The 19,044-nt window shown below is 46.2% G+C and overlaps 1 protein-coding gene across 3 annotated transcripts in view; it reads right to left on the reverse strand.

Annotated features, from left to right (window-relative positions):
* Window positions 1-18,844, reverse strand: part of ATP9A (ATPase phospholipid transporting 9A (putative)) — a 45,101-nt gene extending 26,257 nt beyond the window's left edge. For 2 of the 3 annotated variants that reach the window (XM_058850694.1, XM_058850693.1), the window contains exons 1-10: window positions 18,559-18,844; window positions 12,080-12,224; window positions 11,642-11,755; window positions 9,656-9,764; window positions 4,568-4,626; window positions 3,661-3,712; window positions 3,021-3,115; window positions 2,637-2,717; window positions 2,373-2,448; window positions 282-358 (exon numbers count right to left, since the gene is read on the reverse strand). In XM_058850694.1, coding sequence (XP_058706677.1) covers window positions 282-358; window positions 2,373-2,448; window positions 2,637-2,717; window positions 3,021-3,115; window positions 3,661-3,712; window positions 4,568-4,626; window positions 9,656-9,764; window positions 11,642-11,755; window positions 12,080-12,224; window positions 18,559-18,626 — 876 coding nt within the window. In that variant the 5' untranslated portion in view covers window positions 18,627-18,844. The remainder of the gene's footprint in view (window positions 1-281; window positions 359-2,372; window positions 2,449-2,636; window positions 2,718-3,020; window positions 3,116-3,660; window positions 3,713-4,567; window positions 4,627-9,655; window positions 9,765-11,641; window positions 11,756-12,079; window positions 12,225-18,558) is intronic. The other variant, XM_058850692.1, reaches the window with a different exon arrangement.
* Between the last annotated feature and the right edge of the window lie 200 nt (window positions 18,845-19,044).

Consider the following 19,044-nt stretch of genomic DNA (forward strand, 5'->3'; position numbering starts at 1 on the left):
TTTTCTATTCTAACTGAGACTGTCTCATTATAAACATATAAAACCATGGTTTTGACAATCTTAAAAAAAGTGAGAAGACACAAGTAAAACAGGATGAAAAAAGAATGAGGAGAAATAGGTTCTGTTATGGTAACTATCTTAGATCACAGGCTGGAAATATGAATTATTCCTATGAGGTTGTCCTTGTAGTGTGTACATAGAGTATTTGGAAGCACCTTCTTTTTAAAAATGACCAGTTTCTGACCCTTGTTATTTATTATAAACCTGTTTCTTCAGCATACCTTGCTTCTTGGGTTGGAGGTATTCATCACACTGCGCAGCTCCCTCCCCGTGTAGAGCACAACTCCCACCACAGTACCTGCACACACAAAGGTTTCCTCCATAAAAATACCTCTCAGCTGGAAAGGATTTTCAGCAGGCTAATTTCAGATGCAATCAGAAATTCAAAAAGCTGGTAACTGCAACACAACACCAATGAAAACAGACTGGAACAGGAAACATCCTCCCAGGTTGGAGGTGATGCAGCACCACAGACTCCATCAGCTCATGGGAAGAGCAGCCAGCTGTGCTCTACTTTCCCTGACCCCCTTTTGCTCCACTTGTCTCTCCACACCACAAATAAAAGTTGGTAGGGATGGAGGATTTCTTGGATTTCCTCCCACCACTTGGAATCCCACGTTGGTGCTGCCTCCACCAGACCTTCCTTGTGTGTCAAAATTAAACCAGCTCTGGGCTGTGGTTATTTACTGGTAAAGGCTGATACAATCTGAGCAAATCCAATGAATTCAAAGACAGAATTACCTTATTTTAAAACCTACAATTAACTTGCAGTGTTTATCTAGATACTGCTCCTACCACAAAGTGAATCATACCAACTCCTACCTTCCTGTAACAGATGGAGCTGCTGGGAGCCCATCAGTGAATTTGAATGCTCTGTCCCACTGTTGCTAAAGAGCTGAGAGCAACAAAGTTCTCAATTTTCTCCTTGCAGAAACATAATTCAGTTTAGCACCATAAATTACAGGGTTTCTAGGGGTTTTCTCTTAGGAGCCACAAAGAAAAATCTATCTACCATCAACAGTTTCAAAGCTGCTATTGCCCAGTGTTAGGAGTCTGTAAAAATGGAGAGAACCAACTCTCAAACCAGCACTACTGCCTATTGCTACTTTATACTCCACTGTTCCCCTGTTCTCACTGAGGATCAAAGTTTTAACAAGCTGCAAGTGACTTATTTTTTAAAAAGGCTGATTCAAGAGAGGTGGCTTCTAAAAATATGCTGAGAAACATTCCTTTAAAAAAAAACCACCCCCAAAAACAACACCAAATCCCGGGAGCCAGATGGCAGGTGGTAAGATCATCACAATTCAGATCAGCAGATGGCACAGCTACTCCAAATCCACTGCAAACAGTCAGAGCCAGACCCAGCCCTCCTGCAGCAGATGGAGAAAGACACATTGCTCTGCTTCATCTTCCAGGGGCTGCCCCAGTGAGATGGCACCACAGCCCCACAGCTTCCACTCACAGCAGAGGAAGATGAATATCCACCTTTTCTCCTAACAGAAATAACCTACAACATGCTAGTTGTTATTACCACAGGAGAAACAAAATTGAGTATTGTATTGATAAGTCAGTCAAAACGAGAGGAAGCACCTGCCAGGACTAGACAAAGCTTGAAGACACACTGCTCTGTAAAAGAGGAGTGTTTCCAGTTGGTTCATGGCCTTTTCAAACACACTCAATCACATAAACCCTTTGAAATTTTATTTGCAAATGCACTGTCAAGTCTCTCCATTTGACAAGTTTAATTCCAGAACTGGACTCCAGAATACCACTCTCCTCCAGCTACTGCCCAGCAAACTCTGCAGACACACTGGGCAGGAGAGGAAAAGGCTTTTACTTTGACAAGCCTCTACAAGGGGGCATTGATTAATCTCAGGCCTCGGGAGTTTATCATATATAAGAGTCAAAATCTGTCAAAGACTTGATTTTTTCCCCTTTTTTGAGAGTATATAGGATAAACTCAATGGAAGCACTTACCTGGAAATCTTTCATCTCAGCTTCTGTTCCTCAAATCCATTTGACACCATTTCTGTTACAGATTAGGATGTCAATGTGCAGAGCAATTAAGTGCTATTCTGGTCCTAGATGCTAAAGAAGGGCCCCAAAGGCCACTCCACTTCTTTCTCATCTCAGAATGTCCAAGAGGCAATTAGATGTCAGCTCAGCTCCCCAGAGGTGTTAGGACAAGGGGGAAACCTCATTCCAACTGCTAATTTCTCCAACTGACAGAATTATTATTCCATCACAGAAATACCTTTAAAAATTGTTAACATATTCCCTTAAAAACAATTTTCCATGGCTCTCCACCTTACCTGATGCAATCACTGTGCTGGCCCACAGGGTGTTTTCTATGCTTAAACTTTCATTTACTGGAGGGTCACTGTCCTCCTACAATGGGAAAAAGGGAAAAATAAACTTGTCAGTAATGCAAAAGAGCAGAGGATGAGAAGAGTCCCACAGAGGTGTTTGGAGAGGGATGATGAGCGAGTTGGCAGGGGAATTTCTGACAGGATGGAGAATTTTCATAAACCCTGGTGGATCCCTGGTTGATTTCAAGCCCGTGCCTGCAGACTCACCCTGGTGAAGGTCCCCACGAAGTTGTGGATGTCAATGTTGGGCTCTTCTGCGTAGACGTAGGAGCGGATTTGCAGCAGGTCCTGTCAAACACACACATCCATCAGTCAGCCACAGCTTGATGATCTACAAAAGCCTTACCAGAACGCTCCACCAAGAGCTCCTCAGCATGACTTGGAATTGACTTGTCTCCATACCTACTGCAGCCCAGGAGTCCCCCAGGGAACACACCTGGGGTGACACCCGAGACACTCCCGGCACTTATCAGGTGTCTGTGCCCCAGAGAAGAAACCACAGCCTGAAAAAGCAGGACTGCAGCAGCCACACGTGCTCAGGTGAAGCATGTCCACAGCTCCCAAGCAGAGACTGTGCAGGCAGGAGCTTACAGAGGCCGTGGGCAGGCGCTGGGTGCAGGTGACGGGCAGCCGCAGCTTCCAGTCCGTCTCCCCGTCCAGCTGGTCCGTGCGGAGGAAGCAGGAGCCTGGGGATGGGAACAGCAGTCAGGGACCCTTCCTCCTCTGTCCTAGGCACATCTGCAGGTAACTCATGGCATGGCTTCCCCCCTAGGATATTCATATCCCTCTGTCTGGAAAGAGCGTCTGACTTACACTGGTTGATAATGGAAGGATGACGTTCCTGCATCGCATTCCTTTCCTTCCACTAGGCCAGAGCTCTCTGTGCTGTACTTTATAGACACTTGAAATGTTCCCATTAATCTGTTTTCTAATCCTTCAGATCAAACATTTCCTTATCCCACACTTAACAAAACAAGCCTGAACAGTAAGTAAATATATCTAAAATGCAACCAGATTCATTTACCCTGGACTCAACCCCTACATTCTTTGATTAGCAAACAAAACTAGAGTATAACATCCTGAGAAGTGGTGGTCCATAAAGCCACTTGAGTTCCCTCTCTCTCTAAAATTTTACTATTATCTATTTCTTTCCCATTTCCAAAAGATAATTTTCTCCAAACAACCATTGAAAGGTTAATGGCTATTTTGACAATTGGTTCCAGATGTTTACCATTCTTCTCCGACGTCCTCAGGAAGATCATGTCAGCAGGGACCCTCTGGTTCTGGGAGGAGAAGAAAGGCCATTATTGTGCAGCCAGCCCTGCACGCGTGTGCAGCGCCTTCCCCAGAGCAGCAGAGGCACAAAGAGGATTCCTTTGTCAGCCTGCAGCTTGGGGTTCAGCTTGCTTTCAATCCTCAACCCGCTCCCCTGCAGAATTCCAAGTGCAGGATAATAACTGCTGCCAGCTCCCACTGACCAGACTCAAGGGTTAGGTTTACAAAAGGGCTGGAGAGTAATTCTAGAAGTATGAAGAAATCTTAAACTAGCGCTGGTTTCCTTTCAAGGAGCCCCACGTTAGCAGAAAGGTTGTATCTGGAATCTGCAGCTACCAAGTTTCTCTTTTTGCACTGACTATTTTCACACTAATGGTTTTAGAGGTCACAGCTGCTTGCAGACAGTGGGTAGGAAAAACATAAAATCTGTGGATTAAGAAAACCACATTAAAAGTTGTATAAAGGGGGAAATATACCAGTATATACCAGTACCCACAAATGGATCACTGAGTCTCCCAGAACTGCAGGGCTTATACCCAAAGAAACAGCTGGGTGCTGTGTTTGTTCCAGGTGTTTAACCTGTCCAACAGTCACAGAAAGGATAGGGAAACTTTTGCTATAGTATAAATAAAAAAATGAAGTTATAGGTGCATGCCTACAGATTTGCCCTCATTTGTAAAGATAATTATGTTATTGGTGAGGTGGAGGAACCCTGTAAAGTGATTAAATATTTTAACTTGTGTTCAACACCTGATAGTCTAAGTGTATTGTAAAGTAAGTAGGAATTCAAAAGATCTCATTTTCTATGGTCGTGAAAAAGAAAAAAAGTACTTCACACAGAAAAGATGAATATAAAGACAAACCTTTTCCACAATGATGAGGTCACCCACTTGTATGTTTGAGCTCTTCACCTTGACAGTCCCTGCAAAGGAGAGGTGTTGGTGTTAGAGCAGAGCAGGACAGGTTTGGGGTGCTGTGTGCTGCTCCTCCCATCCCTTCCTTGCACTGCACTACGGGGGAGAAAATGGGAAATGTTTCCACCACAGGAGCTGGGCAGTGCTGCCCTGTGGAGACCTCCTGAGTGGGAGGTGGGTCTCCCAAAAAGGGCTGAGAGCTCCTCAGGTAACAGCTCCAGACCTCAGCCCTGAGTGCAGAAAGCCCCAGCCACTCCCTAGCCATGGCTCTGAAACAACTCCTAAAACTCCTTTTTGCACTGCTCAACTCATGAACTCAAAAACACTTCCAGCATCAGGCAGATGACAGAGCAAGAACACAAAGTTACAGCAGGGAACCATCAAATCCAGCTCCTTTTCCTCAGGTGCCTGGAAATGTAAAGCTCGAGTCTCAAGCCAAGGCCTGAAGCTGAAGGTCCAGTGGGTCCATCCAAAATCCAGGCTCATTTCCTCCCCTGCTGCAGCTCCAGACTCTGGCTCAGCTCTGCCACCCCTCCTCTGCCTCCTGCAGGACCGACCAAACAAGCAGAGAACAGGTCCTACAGAAATCATGTAAATATTTATTCCTGTGCAGCTGTCAAACATTTCCCAGTTGCTTTAAAACAGGGGATTAATTTAACAATTGGCTAGCAATTTCAAATCATTAGCCAGCTCTAGATTTGCCTTCTCAGACTAACTAGTGATTTATAATCAGTTAATTTGAACCCTGCCTCGATGTGTCTGTTATATTTCAACAAAAGCCTCTTTAATCTGCTGTGGTTTGAGTGGAAGTGGGGGAGGCACGTGGAGCTCACCCTGGCACGGACAACACTCCTACTGTACCTCAAAATTCACGGGCTAACTGGCCAGATAGCAGCTCAGGGGGAAAGCAGGAGGGGGAAGGGAGGGGGAATAGAAATTAGCACAAAGCACAAAGGTCACTGGGATTTTACTACTGGCAGTCCCTTCATTAGCATCCTTCTCAGGATATGCTTCAGTGTTTCTGCTCCAAATTAACAATGAAAGCCATTCTGGGCTGGGGGCAGCCTGCTGCTTTGGTGACACACTGTGTGCTTAACAACATGCTTCATCACTGCTGCTAATAAATGCAGACTTCCTTGCATGCTGTAATTATTCCTACAAATTATAAGCAGTCATGGCCCATTTCACAAATATCTCATAGGTCTTGCATGGACTCTGGAGTTTGCCTTGTGAGGTTTCTTTTTAGGTTTTTTTGGGGGTTTTTTTGTTAAATAAAAAAAAAAGGTAAACAAAACGAATGCTGGGCTAAAGACATCTCTGCCGGGGCAGGAAGCAAACCGGGGATTAAGAGTCCATTACGCTGGGGCTTGAAAAGAAAAGCTGCACTCCAAGAGGATCAAAAAAAGCATCCCTGGCAGTCTTCTGTATGGGCTATACAAAGTTAGGTACTATGACACTAAAAGGGTCTGACAGATAACATCTCTTCCTCCCCTTTTAATACGGTTATTCACAAAACAACAAAAAGTGCTTTTGAATATTCTCCCGTGCAAAGGAAGGGGGGCAGAAAAAGCCCGTGTGCTCTCCCCACACAGGCACAGCCATTCCCAAAGTGCAAAAAAGCTGGGGATTTGTTTAACCATATTTTCTGTATTCCTTAAAGATCACAAGGATTTATCTGGGGACTGTCAGTAGAAGCAGCGGTACCTGCAGCGTTCAGGCAAACTTTCGTAAGCTTTGCCTTAATGAGGTTAAAAAATCATTCAGCAAAAGAAAAATGAATGCCTGGACAAAGCTGTAACGTGACGATTTCCTATCATTACGCACATAAAAGGCTTTTGGGATCATTATTCTGAAAACAGGATCATCTGCTTTAAAATTTTTCCAATATGAGAAAACCCAAAGCAGCTGGAGCAGATTTGTCTTGTTCACAACCCTCCCAACCTCAGCTGTTTGAGGGTAAAACAAAGAGGGGACCTTTCGAAGCAGCACACGTTTTTACAACTCCTGGATAAATGAGATGCCCTTTTTAGGGAGCTAATTCTGCTTTTGCAGCCTCCCTGGCCCCCGTGGGTGACATCTCTGCAGTGTGCACACACGTCCTGCTAAGAAGGGCCAGGACCAGATGTTTCCTTTGACTCAGGACTCCCATAAAGCAACTTACTTGAATTAGTTTTATTTTGATCCTGGGAATTCTGTAATTCCCTTTTCTTTCTGTGGGGAAACTGCCACCCAAACATTGAATGTTTTCTCATGCAGGTTTAAAACCAGCTCATAGCACAACTGTTCCACTTCTCTGCTCTGCTTTTTAACTATTTTTGTAATTATAAACCTCTGTTTCATAGAAATCTACTAGATGTGCTTCCTCTAAATACACACAGGTTTATTTAGCATTTATATCACTTTTAGTTTGTACTTCCTTAAGTTAATCAGAATAGAAGTTGGTGTTTATCACATTTTAAATAGAACTAGTCTTGATCTCTCATTCAAAAAAAACCTATTGTTAAAATTTGTCTGGTATGTGTTTCATTCTCTGCTCTATCCTGATTTATCTTTTTTAAAGGCAAGAAAATAAACACAATCAAATGCAGTTTGCTCCAGTTTAAGCTGTGGTCTTTGAATTTATCACCAAATCTGCAGCATGATGGATGTACCAAAAAGCAGATCATTTCAAGTAATAAATATATTAGCCAAAAAAGATGCCCTTCTTTGCTCTGTGAGCACTTAGGTCAAAAATTCACGACAGACCTGCAAAGCTGCACTGAAGTACAGATCCAAACACTTAATTTGGAATTAAAGATGAAGCCAGAGGTTTACTAAAACCAGTTAAAGGTATCTAAAAAATTAAAAAAAAAAAGAAGGGGAGGTGGGTTTGTTTGATGTGCTGCACCAAACTTCTGCCTTTTGTAGCCTTATGCTGTGGAGCAGGACTCGCAGAGTTTGGGAAAATATTGTTTTTTTATGGCTGGTAAATGCCAGTGATCTGTATCTTAAGTAGCACCCCTCAGTAGGAGGTCCCTTCCCACTTTTCTGTGGAGTTTCTCTCTATTATGCAGTGTTACCCAGGGAGGGGGGCTGCAGCAGAAGAAAAACAAGCCAGGAATTTGCAAGCACAGTTCGAGCTTTCCATCAAGCAGATCAGAACACAGACCCCTGAACACAGAGAGGCTTGTGGCCTTATGAATAGGGGATTGAAATTTGATTATTTTTTATAACAATCCAAACAACTCTCCTTTAAATGCAGAGCTTTCCACTAAAAAAAAAAAAAAAAAAAAAAAGAGAGAAAATTGCTTTCTTGAAGTTTGCTGGTTTCATCGTTTTGGAACATAAATGGATCATCTGGGTAAAAAGATAAAAAAGGTTTAGGGTGGAGGTTTTTTTGTCATTAGGTCTCAGCACAGGGCTGTGCCAAACCCTGCAGCATGACCTGTGCTGCTCAACAGCACCAGGAAAAGAAACAGCCCAAGTCCTACTGTCAGCTACACTGAAAATTAACTGTTAGATCAGCTGGTCCAAATTAATTTTGATATTTGCTGCTTCTATTTCTGAGCAGCAAGTGATGGGTTCCTTGGAAAACGCAGCTCCTTCCCCTGACTGTATAAAGGGGTGAGATAAATCAAACCCCAGATCCCCATCCCCAGCCTCAGCAGTCCCCTCCCTGCTCCCAGGTAATTCCCAGAGGTGCTAAGGCTTTCATCAGTGGAAAAGGAGATGATCAGCCCTCCCAAAAGATTCAGTACTGAGATTCAGTCAGGGACACAAAATTACTTTTCTCCCCAACCCATGTGACAATCATAAATAATTTGCTATGTTTTTTTCTACTCTAAACTACACTACAGAGTCTCACTCCTGTTTCTGCACAAAATTCATGTTAAATACAGTGGCTTGAGATTTTCAGCTAGTGCCCAGCTGCCAATCCTCTTTGCTTTCTTTCACAAAATTAGAAAAGTTAAAGGACTGGGGGGAGGGAAATCATTCATGGGAAACGTAATAGCAATATGAAAAGAACTAAAGGAGAGGTCAGGCCCCTTATAGATCATTGAATAGAATCCAGAAGGCAACTCTTTTATATCTTTAAATAGATGTAGTACACCCCTCTTGGATGAGGCTTTTGTTGGTTGCCAAGCATTTTAAGTGTTGTAGTAAGAACACGTTATTAAAAGGGGATTTAATATTCAGAAACTCAAACTCCCCAGTTTGGAGGTGCCTCATAACTCCTGGCATGTGAAATACATCCAGCCCTAAGCAATTACATTTGAAAAGCAGCCTTATTCCTACAAATACAGCACACTTTTCCTACACCTAAGAAAAATCTAGGAAGTTTCCATCACTGCATCTTAATTCAGGGGAATAAACTTTTATAAGTAAGAAATTGTAAATGGAAAAGGACCAAAACTTGCTCAGATTCAGCTCATTCCCTTTTTAAAACAAAACCCTGGCCTCACCATTCTTGTCATGGTATTAGGAGTAGCTCCATAGTGAGGCAGCAGCGGATTGCTCCGATGAGAATTTCAATTTGTTAGGTACAGCACAGAAAGAATGGCCAGAGCTGAGCTCAAACCAGGGCTCCAAACTCCTCAGGGCTGCAGGGGATGGAAATGCAGGAGCTGATCCTGCCAGGCTGAGGAACTGCATCAGCTGAGGAACAAATCTCACCGTCTTTTTAGGCTCTTTAGGGTGGGCAGGGGCTGGGATGGAATTCCCAGAGCAGCTGGGGCTGTCCCTGGATCCCTGGCAGTGCCCAAGGCCAGGCTGGACATTGGAAGCACCTGGGACAGTGGAGCTGTCCCTGCCAGGCTGGGGAGGCACTGGGTGATATTTTAGGGTCCCTTCCCACCCAAACCATTCCACGAATCCCTCAGCAAACCCCAACCTCCAGCAGAGCCACCCAGGAGCAGCCACCCGGAGCCCAGGGCTCCGCAGCAGCAGCAGCAGCAGCGTGGCCACAAAGCCACGTGCCTGGGAGCCCAGAGCCCCCTCCCAGGCCTGAACTCTGCTCTGGCTGTCAGCAGGGCTGGATTCCGGAGCCACGGAGCCGACCTCTGGCTGTGAGCTTGCTGTAGATCTGCGAGTTCACTTCCTTGTCCCGCATGTAGCATCGGATCTCCTCGGCCGCCTCGCGGATCACGGTGACAGCCAGCACAAACCCCTGCCAGGAGCACGGGGGGAAACAGCAGGGATCAAAAGGTCAGGGAAAAAAGTCACATCTGCCTCTAATAACAGCAATATTTATCAGTGCCAGCGCCAACAATCTGCATTTCCTTATTCTAAGCTGATCTTCCTGAATACAGTGAGATGTGCTGCTGTGCAAACCCCAGTACCAAACACACAGCAGCTGCTGAAAACACACTGCTTGCTTAAGAACCTTTCCAGTTTTACCATGATGCTCTCCACAAGCACATCTTTGTAGAGCTTAAACCCAAGCACATCTTTGTAAAGCTTAAACCCGAGCACATCTTTGTAAAGCTTAAACCCAAGCACATCTTTGTGAAGTTTCCCTGAAGAATGTAAATACCATATCAACAGAGCAACTGAGCCTGAGAAGTCCAGGGTGAGGCAGGATCCCTCCAATCTCTGTGCTCACCACCTCAGAGCCACTGAAGTCAGCACAGCTCACCTGGGAGGTCTCTTTCTATAGAAATTCATACAGAAATCTCTAAAAACCCCTTTTTATATGTACAGAGAGAGAGAATGCATGTGCCTTCACGTGTATGTACACACACACTCCACCTACACAAACAACACTCCAAGGATATTTTTGTGCACTACTCATGGTGTAATTACACATTGGCCTGACTAAGGCTTCAGTCCTACTTTTCTGTGCATGTGAGCAGCCATTTCATTTCCTCTTGCCAGGAGGAAATGCCCACATCATAATGTCCTTCACTATATAAAAAATAACTAATTCATGCAAGCCAATTCCTCACGGGCTCGGTATCACAAAATCCTGTTTCTACCAGAGACTGTTAGCTCAGACTCACTGAGCAGGTAAAACACCCCTCATGCATCAGAGAAAATGAACTTTTTACAACTTGTGCTGAAAGTTGCAACCAGGCACTGACTACCTCTGTCAATAAGGAACTTTAAGAAGGGAGCAAGGTGAAACTGCAGCTTTCTAGGATGTACATATATCTAAATGTGTGATCTAATTAATTAACATTGTAATGAAATGCATTTGTTCATTTACCTAGAAATTCCTACCTGCTAAATAAATAAATAAAATAAATAAATAAAATAATATAAAATAAATAAATAAATAAAATAAAATAAATAAATAATAAATAAATAATATAAAAATAAATATAAAATATAAATAAATAATAATAAATATAATAAATAAATAATATAATAAATAAACAAATAAATAATATAAAATAAAAACAAATAAGTATAAAATAAAATAAATAAATAAATAAAATAAATAAAATAAATAAATAAATAAAACTAAAAAAGCATCAGCTATTTTCAGCTTAGGTTTCAGCTGTTTCAAGAGCCTTCAAATAATCACCCCAAAATATTCCCACATGTTCCAACTGACTGTGTCATCTCATGTGTCATTCCAGCCCCAACACTCCTATTAACAGCAGTAATGAACAAAGAATTTTCTTATCCTGCTTTCTGGCACAGACAAGTCACAACTGCCTGTACAGCAGAGAGAGAGATCCTCTGTGGTCATGTATATTTAATTTATATCATTTACAGGACAGGATCCTACAAAACCAGCAGCAGATTCACACAGCAAATGCAATAACAGCATTTGAGAGAGAATTCCTGGAGATCCAAGCTTGAAAACAAATAGAATTTTAACAGCAGGGTCCCAAAGCTGCCCCTTCACTTCTTCCTGGCTTTTACCAGGGATCTCACTGCACTGAAACTCCAAACCCTACAACATGCACAGCACAGGCCTCAGGAAGCAAATTAAAAACAGGATTTAAGGTGCAAAATTACACCCCACACAAAAGGCAGCACAAGACATTTTGTCAAGCACCAAAACTTTCTTGGATAAATAAACCTTGAATGACCTACCAGAGGAACCCAGTATGTGTAAAGTGCACCAAGCCTCATCTCAACCACGAACTGAGAGCAGGCCAAGAGCAAGAAATAAAGGTTGAAGAAGTATTTGAACTGGTTAAACAGCACCTAAAAAAAAACAAAACAAGAAGAAAAGCAGATAAAAAAGAGGAGGGAGGATGTTATGCACGTTGAACTAACCACCAGAAACATTTCTGCATGCTCTCCTAGTGACTAAACGCTGACCTGGGGCAGTTTTGAAGCAGTTCTGGACACTCAGGACAGTCTGTGTCTGCTTTGCTGCTGCCCTGAGGCAGTCTTGCCATGAACTCTACCAAACACAACCCCATCATTTCTCCAGCTCCAGATTCTGCACTTGTCTACTGTAAAACCACTGAAAAACGGGGAAGGCATTGGGGTGGGAGGGTGAAAAGCAGCTTTAGTCACACTTACCCCAGGGAGAAAGGTAAAGAAGTTGTACTTCTGGTTGTTGATGACATTGCGAGGGTATCTCTGGTCTCTCTTCTCCGGGTGGCCGAGCCAGACCGTGCGAGGCCGCGGCTCCCTCCTCCCACAGCACCTCAAGCACTCACAGCACCTGCACAAGGACCAAAGTTAATTAACCAGCTCATTTCTAACACACTTCTCTGGCTCACACACCCTGCCCACCTCCAGGTGCCTCCCAGGACCCTCAGCCTGGTGCTGAGGCCACCAGGAGCTCTCTGCTCACACAGATTTCATCAAGAATCGCCCTGCCCCTCGTTACAAACCCTTACTCCAGGCACGGAGTGAAACCAAGGTCAGGTCCTTCAGGAAAGATGCTGAGTTGTATCAGCCATCCTTCCTGCACCTTGAAAAAGCCTCTCTGTTCAAAATCACCTCCCAGACCCCAAAAATGGCATTTTTCTGTTGTCACTGCTGCTTTCTGAAAGCCAATCTCTCCCCAGTGCCCTTGTTCCTTTAACAACAGACCTCTGAATTTCACTCTGGGAGAGCCAGCATCAGCCAGATCCACCACCAAAAGCTTCAGAGCTCTCACACAACATCCTCCAGAATGTACCACAGAGATTCATTCTTGATTCAAGAATTCTGCCCCAAAAGTTCAGTTCAATGCACAGCTAACGAAGAAATAACTTCTGAAGGAAGTGCAGAAAGCACTCTGCAAGTTCCTGTCTTCCCAAAGCACACACACAGTGCACTGAGCAGAGATCACAACTCACCACACAGAAGGTGGTTACCTGCAAAATTTAATTTTTAATGTTTCATGCCCTGCTGGCTTGAAATAATAGAAATAAGTACTAGAAATAAATACTACAGTAAAAAAGAAAAAGGGGGGGGAAAAAAAGTGGTTTTCCTTCTTTCACAAAAGAGAAAAGGCTCCAAAAAGCAGCTTTACCCAAGGGAGTGTCCACACACCCTATTTCATCACAATGTGCTTTCCAGTTAGGAAAAATCAGTCAGTCCTTGCCATCAGGCAGCTGAAACCATTTACCTTTGTTTATTTTTTAGGTTGGGCCTCTTATAGGGATTGTACTCCAAATACCCCCACACCTATATCACAATATTGACAAGAGGGTGACCCCTGGCAGCATTTCCACCACAAACACCCTGGCTGCTGTGAAAATGGTGATTTCCAAATGCTCTGCTACTACAGGGCTTGAGAAACAACCTAAAAATAATGCAGCTCCAAGAGCAAGCAAGAAAGGGCACGGGAGAATCTGCTGAGTAAAAAGAACAGCTTTGTGAAATCTCTGCCTGGCTGGAGTCAGTTTTTGCAACCTCCCGAATTACAGGGAAAGCAAACTGAAAACCTAATTAGACAAACAAAAGAAAAACTTCCTGCCTAGCAGGTTTTGAAGGCAAATATCGATGGCCAAGTAAAGAATATCCAGCATTTCTGCTGGGAGTCTCCTGCACAGCCTCACAGCACGAGGTGTGTGAAGTATTTACAGAAAAATGTAGTACTCAGTGAACAGAATACTACAACCAGCCCTGGCAGCTGCAGGTTGCAACACTGGAACTGGGGAGGTTCCTCAGCACCGGGGAATCCCAGCCCAGGGAACCCAGCCCAGGGATCCCAGCCCAGGGATCCCAGCCCAGGGATCCCATTCCATCCCAGCCCAGGAATCCCAGCCCAGGAATCCCAGCCCAGGAATCCCAGCCCAGGGATCCCAGCCCAGGGATCCCAGCCCAGGGATCCCAGCCCAGGGATCCCAGCCCAGGGATCCCAGCCCAGGAATCCCAGCCCAGGGATCCCATTCCATCCCAGCCCAGGGATCCCAGCCCAGGGATCCCATTCCATCCCAGCCCAGGGATCCCAGCCCAGGGATCCCAGCCCAGGAATCCCATTCCATCCCAGCCCAGGGGCTGCAGCCTCAGCCAGGAGCTCCCATGCCAGGGCTGAAGGTCCTGACAGCAAATCCTGACTTTTACACCATAAACATTCCGAGCTTTTTGTCTGAAGGCACCTTCTCCACCCCAGCACTTTATTTATTTATTATATGATCTATTTTATTTTGTTGAACTACAGATTTTATTATTTATTTATTACCTGCTCTGTGTTTTCCCCTCCTGTGCTTGGCTGGTGGGCACACAGCAATCCAAACCCTGCACTGGCAGGAAAGTTATCTCCCACAAATTGCTCAAGTGCCAGCCCATGAATAGCTGAAATAAGTTTAAAATGAAGTTTTGGTAAGAACAGAGTTGTTTCTCAAGCACAGAACCATGTGCTCATTCTTCCAGGCAGATGTTTACCACTCCTGCCAAAGATAACCAATTGCCTTAATTTTTAATTATTTCTAAAATGTTCAGTGATGTCTTAAACTTCACTGGGGTAGAATCAATAAGATCATTAGTTCTCCTTTTCCCTTTCTCCTCTGGAAACTGAATAATCTTAATGTAAAAAAAGAGAAATTATTCATATGGGCACCAGAAACAAAGTACTCTGAGCACACGCCAATGTGTTTTCAGATTAGCTTTGGTGCTCATTAAATAAAAATTCCTTTTGACTGGAGCTGTCAGCTTTTCCCAGTTACTTTATTTGCTCCTCCCTGCAAGAATTTTGCAGGCATTGTGTAGTTCTGTGTTCTGCTGTTTCTCTGGCTACCACTCCTGTTTTTAAGTCACAAGTTTGGAGATGCAGATGAGGGAAGGGGCTGTTCCATCACTATAAAATTCTCTGCTCACAGCAAAGGCCGTGGCACAGGAGGAAGTTTCTGGCAGAGAATTATTTGCATTATTAGGAATAACAACATGTTTTCCATTATGAAATCTAAAGAATACAGCCTGGAAAGGGAAAGACTGTCTAGGAAAACAGCTGAGAGTTAACATTGCTGCTGAGAAATGCTGATAAAATTAATGTGCACTTTCCAAGAACTGGAATCACAAAGTTACAGAAATGTAAACAGTTTTCTATAAAAGTTTAGGAACATGTTCCCAAACATTTCTCCATTTTGCAGCTGAAGGACTGAAAAACAATTCTGCAATAACCCCTGAAGTATAGAAAAATAGCAAGTAAGGGTAAATAATGGGCTTTAAAAATTATCATCTTACAGAAAAACCATGAAAAATACACAAGGACAGCTTATACAGCACTGTATAAGCAATTCACATTTTAAATCAGAAGTTGGCAAAAATAACAACAGGAAACAAACTCACAAATCCTCAAACAGGGTCACAGCAAAGAATCTCTCTGGATGCAAACTGTACCTGAAACTCAGCCCTGCAAGTGATGCTGCCCTTAATCTGCAGAGGGATCCAAGGGAGCAGGAGGAACTGAAGAACAGGTCTGCTCTGCACTCCACCTGGGATTGTATTTGCTTACAAAAACTCTTTCCCAGCGATGATGTAAGAGGCAGTAAGAGCAGACTGACAGCCAGGTGAACAGCCACTAGCAAGAAGCAGGTTTTATTTATAAATGCAGCCTGCTTGACGGAGAAGTATTTGAAGTAAAAATGAAAAATGCTTCCATGTAAAACACACCCATTGGGGAAAAAAGTGCCACGTTTGTGCAACGCTGAGGCAGCATTTGTCAAATTAGTGCTGAAGTTCATTGACATATTTAGTCACTTCTACACCAAGGCCATTTCTCAGATTCTGTTTCTGTGACCCTCACGGGCTGTGCCTGCACCTTTAATACACAAACCAACCCCCCACGTGACATTATTCCAAAAGCAGGGGATGGATTTTCCACAGCTAAAGAACACCAGAAAATCAGAGCACCTCACCCTTCCATGCACCTGCCCATGGGACACGGCACGTGCAGCGTTCCGGAACGTTCCGCTGCAGGCTCTGGAAGGGGCAGAGCTGCAGTTCCTGCAGCCTGGCAGTGGGAATGCATGGCAGCCCGTGCCAAGGCACACCCACACAGGCAGGCTGAGGGCAGGAGCTGCCTGTGTTGACTGTGGGATGGGATTTGCCGTTTCCCACGGAGCCGGAGCGCGCAGGCAGCGCCATGGCCTCGCCAAGCGCTCCCTCTGCAGAGCTCCTCCTCGCCTGCTTCCCCTGCAGCAGCCAGGCCTTCCCATCAGCACAGCAGTGTGCTGCCTGAAAAGCAGCCTTGCAGGATTGAGGACTGACACCAGGAGCTATTTAGGGGAGAGCCTGTGTCATGTGCTGAGCTCCAGAGCTCGCCGCTCCCTCCCCGGCAGCGCTGGGCCCAGGGGAGCTGGGGCTCAGTCCCATCCCAGCAGAGCCGTGCAGGTGATGCCAGCCTTCCCTGCTCCCTGCTTCCCTGCTCCCAGTGCTCTCCAGAGAGCTGCAGCCCAGCCTTGGTGAGAACACGGCTGAATCCAAGGCACACAGCACGGGAATTCAGAGCTCAGCCCTTGATGGGAGCAGGAAGAGCCACAGTGAAGCTGTACTCAGGAGCAGGTCCCCACTTCTCCCACTCGGTTCATTGAGCACGTGGCTTCTCTGTGACACAGACCAGAGCTGTCTGAGCCATCACTCATCCCTGCAAGGCTCCTGAGCCAGTTCCTCCCTGCCTTCCTTTCAAAGCATGCCACAGGCTGGGGGCAATGGAAGCCCGGCTGGATGGCACCTGCCCTACAGGTGAATTAGGCATTTCTCACTTTTGAGTTAACAAAGATTTCTATAGAGTCATTCATGACCAGAAATCCTCCCCCAAATCCAGAAGACCACACCAACAAAAATCTGTCTGAAAACTCACCCCCACTGGTGGGGGAACCCCCACAGTAGAAATCAGTTGGGGCTATGGTAAAGAGAAGCCCATCAACACTTGCTTGTCCTGGGTTTCCATATGCATCAAGGAACATAAATTGGATGGCTTTTGTTTGGGTTTTTCCTCAGAGGAAACAGAAGAAAGAAGGCCTTGATCATGACTTAGGGTTCCCAGGACTCTACTGTGGCTGTGACACCAGGGACCCCTCCACTTGCTGGATGATTTCTTCTATGGTTTCTAACACTGGTTTGGACTGGCTTGACTTCAATGCTTTGTTATCCATCACTTGATCACATACCCAGAGATCACCTCTCTAAAACAAGGGCTCCTCATTTATGACAAATCCCACTCCCAAACAACTACTGCGCCAAACAGAAACCCCAAATCCAATTTATTTCAACTGCTATTGAGTAAAAACCCTAGGCAAGCTTCCTTCCACACTGCTGGAGTTTTTTGCCAGCACTGGAAAGCCTCTCTGTGGCTGCTAATCAGGCAGGATCCACAGGCAATGAACCATAGCCTGGGTTAGCTGAGGGCAGGTTCTGCTGGGCAGCACTAAGCACATCGGAACACCCAAGAGGCTCTTGCTGCAGATCAGAGAACTCCAGGAAAAGAAACCATTCCAGCAGCTTGGAGAAATCTCCCAGGCCTTCACCTCGCCCCGCTCCCTTCAATCACGTCACCAAATGCAAGGCCATGGTGGCTGCACCCTGTGGCACCGGCTCAGCGCTGCGTGTGACACAGGATTGCAGCTGCACCACACACACCTCCCTGCCCTGCTGCTGCCACAGCAGCACCAGCAACAGCCCTGACAACAAGGAATAAACCTAATTCTGAATAAACTGTGTACAACAACGTCAGTTACAGGACCCTGAACCCACACTACCAACCAAAAACATAAACAAGGCAAACGTGTATATTTCCCCTTGTTCTAACAGTGAAGATTTCCCTCAATATTTTGGTTTATTTTGCTAACATCACTTGCCACATTTAAAAAAAAAAAAAAACAACGAATTCTCCAGGGACGGATGAAATGCTGTGCTAATTAAGATAATTGACAGCCAGGTGACTTGGATACCACGTACACCCTGCTGCCTGCAAACCAACCTGTCTGCACAGTGCTGCGATTTCATCATGGAAGAGTGCTGGAAAACCATTTTCCTTATTTAACTTCCTGCATGGGAATACCGGTATAAACATGGATATAAGCATGGATATGAGCATGGATATAAGCATGGATATAAGCATAGATCTAAACATGGACACAAACATGGACATAAACATGGACATAAACATATCCGTGCGTCTGTTTTAGGGAGGCGGCGCACAAGGATATTGTATATCTGTGGATTGCTGCGCGGATACAGTTGATGGGAGCCGGGGCCTTTGTTACACGCAGCATCCACGCTCCTGAGCTCCTGCCGAGGTGTCCTGCAGCCCGGCCGTGCGGTACAGCGGGGACAGATGATGACAAGCAGGAGCCCCGGCCCCTCCGGCCCCTCCTGCCCCGCTGTGCCCGCGGCCCCGGCGCTGAAGGGCGGCCGGGCCGAGCCGCTCCCGGCCGGGGCTGTCCCCGCTCCCGTTCCCCGCCTGGATCCTGCCCCGCTCCGGGCGTGCCTCGGCAATGGCGTCAGGAGCAACCTGTCAGCGCCCGCCTGCCTCCCCCTCATCCTCATCCTCCTCATCCTCCTCCTCCTGCCGGGCTCGGGCCGCCGCCCCCGCCCCGCTCCGCTGCTCCCGAGCCCCTCACCCTCCGCGGTGCTTGCTGTCCATGCGCTTCTTCTGCCGGACGGGCTGCAGCGGGATGTTGTCGGTCATGGCCGCGGCTCGGGGCGGAGCGGGGGATGCGCTGCCGGCAGTGCCCAGCCCGGCCGCCGCCGTCTGGCGGCTCCGCCGAGGGGCCGGCCCGGCGCCGCCGGCTCCCAGCACGCAGGTGCCGGCTCCGGCTCCTCCTCCGGCCGCTCCCCGCGGCACCGGCCACCGCCGCACCCCGCTCCGGTGATGCCCCGCTCCGGTGATGGTGATGCCCCGCTCCGGTGATGGTGATGCCCCGCTCCGGTGATGCTCCGCTCCGGTGATGGTGATGCCCCACTCCGGTGACGGTGATGCTCCGCTCCGGTGATGCTCCGGCTCCGGTGATGCTCCGCTCCGGTGATGCTCCGCCGGCCCGGCCCCGAGCGCCGCCACCCCGCGGATCCGCGGGGTCGGGTGGGGTCGGGTCCGCTCCGCCCCGGAC

The sequence above is a fragment of the Poecile atricapillus genome, chromosome 15 (assembly GCF_030490865.1).
Source record: "Poecile atricapillus isolate bPoeAtr1 chromosome 15, bPoeAtr1.hap1, whole genome shotgun sequence".
NCBI lineage: Eukaryota > Metazoa > Chordata > Aves > Passeriformes > Paridae > Poecile > Poecile atricapillus.